This window comes from Lupinus angustifolius, chromosome LG05 (genome assembly GCF_001865875.1).
Source record: "Lupinus angustifolius cultivar Tanjil chromosome LG05, LupAngTanjil_v1.0, whole genome shotgun sequence".
In the NCBI taxonomy this organism is placed as follows: Eukaryota; Viridiplantae; Streptophyta; class Magnoliopsida; order Fabales; family Fabaceae; genus Lupinus; species Lupinus angustifolius.
In genome coordinates this window covers 9416781-9425756 of record NC_032013.1, presented here as the reverse complement: position 1 = coordinate 9425756, position 8976 = coordinate 9416781, and the positions used below count along the sequence as shown (strand labels likewise).

General features: G+C 34.1%; 1 protein-coding gene across 1 annotated transcript; it reads left to right on the top strand.

Annotated features, from left to right (window-relative positions):
* LOC109347675 (KH domain-containing protein At5g56140-like) lies at positions 1103–7479 on the top strand. Its single transcript, XM_019587663.1, has 7 exons — positions 1103–1312; positions 2432–2517; positions 5015–5160; positions 5945–6064; positions 6144–6260; positions 6678–6821; positions 6917–7479. Exons 1-7 carry the CDS (start codon positions 1188–1190, stop codon positions 7064–7066), a joined length of 888 nt encoding a protein of 295 aa, XP_019443208.1. The 5' UTR covers positions 1103–1187; the 3' UTR covers positions 7067–7479.

Sequence of the window (8976 nt, the reverse complement as noted above, 5' to 3'; positions counted from 1 at the left end):
CATAACTAATTCCTCTCGGGTGGATGTACTTGTTGTTAATAGATCAATAAAAACATTGTTCTGATAAATAACTCTTCTATAAAGTTCATTAATATCTGAGTTCATTAGTTTACCCCTTTATTTGAATAATAGTTATGGCTATCAAACATTTAGCCTATCATATGTATGAGAAGAGAATCCAATGAGAGGAGGAGATCACATGTCCCTATTCATATTATATTTTTTATCTCAAACTAATTAGAAAACTTCATTTAATTAAAAATAAAAAGAAAAAAAGAAAAATTAATATTTTAATATTATTTTATGAAGTTTGATGAAAAGTGATGGAAAAAATGATCATTGTCCTCGATGAGACCTTATATACTAAGACCTAATTGGTTGTTGTGAATTTAGTCTCCTTTTTCTAATTTTTTAATGAATTCCCATTACTCAAAACTCATTACACAATAACATTCCACTATTTGTTTCATTTATAATCAATCTTCATAGTTCAATTAACAAAAAAAACATTCATAATAGAACTAAGTCCTAACTAGTAACTAATATTAGCCTTCCATGTGCATAATAAGAGGTAGTGACAATGAACCAAACCAACTCGGTATTCGTTCGAAACTCGATTCATTATTTAGCTCGATAAACTTAGTTCATGAACCAAATGAGTTGAACTTGAGCTAGAAATTGAGCTCGTTAAATAAACGAGCCGAACTTGAGTTTAATATAGTTCGACTCGTTAGGTTCAAAAGCTAGCTCGATATATATATATATATATATTTAATTATTTATATATATACATATATATTGATATAAACTAATTTTTATGTTTATTATGACTGCCGAACAGTTCGCGAACTTTAATCGAGCCGAATTCGAGCTAAAAAAATAACTCATATCGAATTCGAGTCGAGTTTCGAGCTGAGCCAATCTTTATCAAGTTGAACTGAGCTGAACTCTAGTTCGACTTTGTTCGACTCGTTTCCAGCCCTAGGTGAGCATATAAATTATTAAATTCAAAAAAATATAAAATTGGTTTTTGATAAATAAATTTTCCACCGACGCAAAGTGTGGTTGGGAATAGAGGAACAGAACGTTTCACATGGGACCCATTACCATTATTCACTTAACCTCTTCAAACTTCAAACACTTCTTCAACCCTTTTCTCTTCACACCAACCACACACCACACTAGCCATGTCTTCCTCCGGCGTTGGAAGATACATGGCTTTTCCACCGTCTCCGTCACCGTCTGCTCCTCTCTCTCCTCACCTCACTGGTCTTCGTTCTGTTTCCACCACCGCGCTTGCTGAACAGGACAAGTATATATATTATATATATATATATATGTTTATATCAGATCTTGTTTTTTTTTCTTTGATTTATGTTTTCGTAATTTGAAGTTTTTTTGTTTAATTAGTGAAATAGGTTATGGTGTGTTTAGTTCTGGTGTGATGTGATTTGATTTGATTTGATGATTTTTTGTTTTTGACTGTATGATTATGATCTAGTTGTTATTGTTGTTGGTGATTGTTTGAGTTATAAGTTTTGTATTGACTTGATCTGGTAGTTTACTGAATTGGATGAGATCTAGAGTAAGGTTTTAAATTGTGGTTGCAGCTTTGGAGATTTCCGGAACCTTAACTGGAAAATGCGGTTGATGCGACTGCAATTGTTATGGTGATGTGGCCTTGGTTGCAGTTGTGTACCTAGATTTAAAACCTTGATCAAGAGCTTGAAATTTTCGTTATGAAGTTTTAGTCATGGTTTTAAAATGTGGTCCAGATGTTGTGTTTTTGGAGTCTCTGCAACCACATCATGACTGTAATTGCACAAGCATTGGCCACATTGTTTTGAAATTATGGTAAATGTAACATAAATGCATCCACAATTTATAACCACAGCTTCAATTGAGGTTAAATGTTGTGAATGGAGATTATTTTTTGGTGAATAATGATGAGGGAATTGATTCAATGTTGTAATCTCATCTGAAGGTTCCTGTTTGTAAGTCTGAAGATTGCCGAATTGGATTCCATTTTATTGATGTAATGATGTGTTGAATTACGGTGTTTGATTCCGTTTAGTTATCGGATGTTTATAGCAGCCTGATCTTGGTGGAAAATAAGTTGATCTTGCTGGAAAATAAGTTGATCTTGCTGGAAAATAAGTTGATCTTGCTGTTACAGTACTTAGTACTTTCCTGTTAAGAACTTGTGGGTGACCTTGCTTCATTTTCATTGTTAATCTATTATTTGTAAAAGCACCATCCTTATCTTTGTTGTAGTTCTCTTCATGATCATGCTTCTTTTTCAATTCATGTTCTACTGAACAAAATAGATAGAGATCCTTGAAAATTTTAATACATGTACATTTGCTTTTGTGATTAATTGAATCACTACAATTTCTTAATTCATTACATGATTTATTCCTTTTATTTGCAGATATCTAACTGAGTTATTGGGAGAACGTCACAAGCTTAGTCCCTTCATGGCTGTGCTTCCAAACTGCTATCGATTGTTAAACCAAGGTCAGATCCATCTTGCAGTATATTTTCATATATATATATATATATATATTACCAATACTGGCGAAAATAAGCTTTATGTCACCCCCTTCCTTTATAGCTATTTGTATGGGAAAATCAAACTACTTTCATACTGCTCTCTTTAGTTGTCTGGCGACACAGTAGCATCTCTACAAGTGTGAAGTTAATTAATCAGTCGCCTATTAGCTTTGGCATAAGTCAGATATTACTTTTCTCTGATGCCCTTTTTCCTAGGTAGTAAATACCAGCGCTGTAGTGTTCATCAGAGCGGAGGGTAGCTGCGACATTAAACCGTGTAGTGGAGCAGTAGTTTTGGCTGCTTTTTCAGTTTGAAGTGGGTGCTAGAGTGATGATTCTTCAAAAATCCTATTTTGCCCCCACCTATGGCTGTTCTCCTCTATGTTTGTTTTTTGTTTCACTCCACCCCAAATCCTGAAATCAATTTCAGCCCCTGTATTTGATTTTGAACCTCATTTCAGGGTTATCTTAAACCATTCAGCCTTATCAAGATTCATGAAGTGTTAGCTGTGGGTTTTTTACATTTAAGAATTGCTTGTTCACTTTATTGGTTTTTCTGTGATACTGCATCCCTATTTCATCATTTTCAGTGGTCTGGTGTGATTTAGTCTATTTTTTCCCTTCTTGTGTCATTTTAATATATATGTGTGTGTGTGTGTGTATAGAGATATAAATTTACTTTCTATAACTATTTAAGTGGTTTGGTTTTATTTTGAGTTTATTTTTTTGTAAACATATACATTTAGATATAAGTTTATATATTTGGTAGGATCTTACGATTCCATCTTTTATATATTCCCTTCTCCCTCTTGACCTTAAGATAAGATCTAGATTTTGACAACCTTGACTGCATCCATTAATTTTCATTTTTGACTATTAACAACAACAATGATTGCAATTATTTTCTTTATTTTTCTATTTTCGAGCATTTATATGTTTATAGTATAAATTAGTTATATTGTTTCCTAAATGTGAAAATGGCAGTCATCCCGCTCTGCTTTGTTATCCAGGATTTGATTGCAAGCCCTTTTCTCATATAATTCAATGTGTCTAATCACATCAAGTTTATAGGGTCCACCACCTATTATATAACAGTGAATTTATTTATTTATAAATCACGAGCTAACAATTTTATATTTTAATGTTAAAGGCCATTTAGCTCATGTCATTAAGGAAGCCATTTGGCTGAAGATTATATTCTAACAAATTTGATCAACAATTGGGTTTTACTTAGCTGGATAAGTGGATATCGTTTGAGACTTGCAAGTCGTGAACTATGTTAATTTTTTTGTTAAACCTGTAAATGTCCAACGTCCAATTGATGTGTCGCATTTTTGTGAAGGCAGCTACCGCAGACTCTATTTATGTGGGTCTAAATCCCATGTTTGCTCCTTTTTATGGCCAAATCCCGACAACCTAGAGGTTTCTTTGAAGTTCTCCCTTTTATATGGCCAAGTCCTACCATGTCTACTGACTCTGTTTTGATGGAAGAAGGCCTGTTCCTTTCTCATTGTGACCTTAAATAGACTTATTTTTTAAATATTAATATTTGTTGCAAACATAGGAAGCAGTGGTATGATAGAGTTCATGTGAAGGGTTTGATGAAAATGGTTCACAGGTCTAATGCTTGAATGGAACAATTTATGTTTTCTTTTCTATTTTCATTGATAATTACATGTATGAGTATGACGCCCTATTTTCATTCTGTTTCCTGTAATAATGAAAACATAATTTTGTCTTCTTATTATTTCCTGCACAAATCTTTGAAAATAGGAAACAAAATGAAACAAGGTTGTATACATGTATTTATTTAATAAAAACAGTAAATGTCTTCTTAAACCAAACAGACCCTTAACTATTTTGATCACTTTTAAACCATCACAGACCCTTATAAGTTGGTATATCCGTGCCTTATAGGTTGGTATATTAGTTGTGAAGGAATTCACAAATTAGATGACATCAGTCTGTTGCTTATCTAACTTAGAAAGAGGGTTACGTTCTGCTGGTTTGTTTATAGAGTTTAGCTTGTATGCTTAGGTTTTATGATTCTATTTTTTATTAGTAATTGTTTTCTCTCAGATAAAGCAACAAGAAGAGAAATTTCCTGCAGACATTCTGCTTTATATTGTAATGTTTCTTCAGATGTTTTCAAACTAGTTTGGTTGATATAATGGAAGTACATGCTTCAATGTTTACTAACCTAATTTTTCCCAAGTGACAATTATTGGTGTCTAATATCTGTTCATTTTCCTATAAGCAAGTATGACGTTTGACTGCATGTTTTTTCTTCCTACCTAGAGTACTAAAATGAAAAGCTGGGACATATCTCGTCGGGGTAGCATTAAGTTTTTACTGACTCAACAATCATTTGTGTTCTATAGCGATTATGCAATGACTGCTAACTTATTAACAAATGTTGACTGGTACATCTTATTCTTGAAAATTGACATTTTTGGAGCAGAAATTCTGCGTGTAACCACGCTGTTGGGGAATGCATCAGTTTTAGGTCAAAGTGGGCTTGAACATGGTAGCCCCCTGGCTACTGGCAGAATATTTTCAAATGGAGGTGCCGATGTGAACGGATGGGCATCACGATTTCAATCAGAAGTACGGATACTAACCATTAACATAACTTCATTTCCATCTAATTCTATATTTTAGAAGTATTTCTGACACAATTTATACATCTTATGCTAACACATGACACTTGTCTTAGTGATTGTACTTCTAATTGATTGTGACAGGTAGTTCATAGCTAACACCAAGCTCTGACAATTAATTTGTCACTTAGCTTCTATTTTTAGAATCCTGCTAGTGGATCTATTGTCTTCTTTCTGTATTAAGAGAAATCAAATACTTGATTGATGGCTGTACAGTTTTCAGCAAAATCACAGACATGATGAAACATGCTAACTGGATATATTTAACATGGGAATCTTGACTTTGTAGTGGTAGAATGCTAACACTAGCTACTTTAAGTGTTTGCCTGTTAAGTAGAAGGCGAAACAGTAGGTATTATGAGGTTTGAGGAATTAACTTATTAGATAAGTTGCTGAAATGGTTTGTTGGTTATCATAATGCCTTCATGATTCGAGTTCAGTTGAAATTTCGAAGTTCATGTAACACATTTTCTAACACTCTAATCCTCTTTGACTGACATAGTTGGCACACATTTGTGCATTTTAGTTGTTACAGCTGTTAATAGTTACTCTTACCACTTCTGTATTTTTTATCGTGTTTTCAACTTCATTTGACTTTTGGCAAGCTTGTGCAGAACTTTTTGGTGATCTGTTGGTGGCCTTTACTACACTAGTAAATACAATTTTCATGTGCATGCTAGTTAATAAACCATCATATCTGTTGTGTTTGAAATTGTGATTAAACTGTGCAGGTGCCAGGCTTCCTACAGTCCACGTCAAAACAAAATTGGCTGAGTCCACAAAGTAGCTCATCTGGCCTTATTGTTAAAAGGACAATGAGAGTGGATATACCTGTGGATGGATATCCTAATGTATGGATATATCTCTGCCCTGATATATACTAAGAATTGAGTCATTGCTTGATATAATATTGACTTCGGTATATTGCAGTTTAACTTTGTTGGTCGCCTCCTGGGCCCCAGAGGTAACTCTCTAAAGCGTGTAGAAGCAAGTACGGAGTGCCGTGTCTTGATCAGGGGCCGAGGTAGCATTAAGGATCCAGCTAGGGTAAGAATAAACATTTTGTTATTTATAACAAGTCTAACATGATCATTTGCACCAAGATAAAATTAATGTAAAATAATGTTGAAAGCTGAGAAGATATTGTTAATTTGTTAGTAATTTTATTGTATAATATCAAATCACTGTGTTTGCCCTAATATCCAGTGGACATTTTTCTCTTTATTTTATCCAAATGTCTATGACTTCAACCAGCTTCTTGTCCTGTTGATCTTAACAAATTAATTATAACAATTGGTATATCATCCTATATTATCTGAATGTATGTGGGTGGGGTATATGCTTGTAGTATATGCCCCACATGCTCTGGTGTCTAACCAGCCTTGTAAATTCAATGTTAATTATGTTAAGTCTAATTCAGTTTGATAGTTAGTTCCTGTAAACAAATTTTACTCATATTTGTAGGAGGAAATGATGAGAGGCAAACCTGGTTATGAGCATCTGAATGAACCTCTCCACATTTTAGTTGAGGCAGAATTACCAGTTGAAATAGTAGATGCTCGCTTGATGCAGGCGCGTGAAATACTTGAAGATTTGCTTAAGCCTGTGGTATGTCCTTCCGAATTCAAATCGTTGAGATTCAAAGTAGTGCACATCTTTATTGGGATACTGTTCTTATTATTGTGTGAAATTTTATCTTTCAGGATGAATCTCAGGATTTCTACAAGAAGCAGCAGCTTCGGGAACTAGCATTGCTCAATGGCACTCTTCGCGAGGAGGGTTCTCCTATGTCAGGTTCTGTTTCACCTTTCCATAACAGCCTTGGTATGAAGAGAGCCAAGACCAGGGGGTAATTTGTCCTATAAGGTGAGGGCTTTTGGAGCTTGTGTTAATTTTCTACAACAGCACTTAGCGTGCGACCGGTATTGCTGTCAGTGAATGCCCTGAACTGCCATCGGGGCACTGGCACCATAGTGCCAGTTCTAACTTGTTCTATGTGCAGTGTGTTTATATATTCAGTTTGGGGAATTAAAGATGCATGTAGTAAAGGTCCACTTGAGTTTGGTGAATTTGGTTTGTGTTGATTAGGTGGTTTGATTAGATATTCAGATCTGTCTAATATTATTCCTTATATTTAAGCTTGCAATTACAGTTTTGATATGGTGTTGAATTCTTAGGAAGATAATGTTGTTTGTACCCAGATGGAGGCAGATAATATCTACTTTAATACGTGAGTGACATATTATGTAATATCAATTGCTGATTATAGATTGAGTGTAATATCTACACATTGTCAATGTAAAGGTTTATACATACTCAATACGTCATCCACCATTCATTTATATTACTTTTTTGAAGAGTCAATGATGATTAAACATGAATGGTGGATGATGCAATAACAGTGTATAAAACTCATACATTGAAATACATTTTTTTCTCTTATAGATTTTGTGAAAATGCTTTATATATGAGAAACATTGGTTAGGATCCATTTAACTTGAAGAGTAAGTTTAGAACAATTGATCCAAATCCCCACCCTTCAATTTATTGGAATTGAAAGGTTAGGATCAACTTCTTTAAATGCCTTTAGATTACAATATAACCAATGGGGTGGAGATTTGGAGTTTGATACTTTGATCTTTTAAACTTGCAGTAACTTGATCCCCCATCCACCTCTATATTTTCTCTTTATATAAAGAGATATCTGGGATTTACTTACAGGAGTTTTAGAATTTAGGACTAAATTAGCAACATGCAACAAAACATCTGATTTTTTAAATATTTTTTGCCTGAAGAAATTTGAGCTTTGATTTATTTTTTCTTTTTGCTTATTATACTGATAGAGAAGGAAGTTGGTATGAGGGCTGTACAAATTTGTATTTACTACCCAGGACCTATAATTTTCCTGGTAGGCTTTTTTGACAGGTCTAAATGTTTGTCTAAATTTTAATAGAAAATCACTATATTGCACCAATTGGTGTATTTATTTTTTAAATTTCAATCTCATTTCTTAGATACCATTCTCAATGCTATCTCCACCCTCGTCCCAACTTGCACTGTTTTAGTAGAACCACCCTGACCAATACCACCACCTTGCCCTAGCGGACCCACATTTCAAAGTTCCTCCTTCATGCAGTACAATATTTGGAGAGTAACCTTTTCAACCATAAAGAACTTCTCTTCCAATTAGGAAAGGCACTGAAGCAAGAGTGGCTAGGTGCATTGCTTCCATTGAGTCAGACTGGAAAATAATTTTCTAAACCCAAGGTCTGAAGACATCCACAACCCTGATCTCATAGCAACTAATTCTGCATGCAAGATAACACCATGACCAAAAAAAAGCCCGACTAAGCTCTCAATAACTATCATTTGCAATTATAAAAATCAAACACTACTGGTCTTTGACCCTTTCCTGATGATTTGAATTTAAGGAGAAGAACTCTCTGGAGGCAAGCCAAACATGCTGCAACACCTTGTTAATAGGCCAAACCCGGTTGCTGTGGGCGTAATTTAAAATACTAATCATTTCTTCATTGCCAAACCCATTATAGCTTTACAGAGGAATAAGGATGGACAATCACCAAAACTTTAATCGTGCAACTAAACTCAAACTTCATAACAAGAAAATGTACACGAATCGTATTGACTTTTAAACAGGCAACATGTAAAAATATATGCTATTTAAAAGCGTATTTAAGTACATAAATATATCTAAAAATAATACTCAAAATTCTAAATTCGTTTTACAAAGATAAATGCAACT

Bases quoted from the DNA above. Each gene is read 5' to 3' on its own strand.
- LOC109347675 (XM_019587663.1), top strand. From the start codon at position 1,188: ATGTCTTCCTCCGGCGTTGGAAGATACATGGCTTTTCCACCGTCTCCG. The intron at 6,065-6,143 runs GTATGGATATAT...GGTATATTGCAG, and splicing joins CTGTGGATGGATATCCTAAT to TTTAACTTTGTTGGTCGCCT. The intron at 6,261-6,677 runs GTAAGAATAAAC...TCATATTTGTAG, and splicing joins GCATTAAGGATCCAGCTAGG to GAGGAAATGATGAGAGGCAA.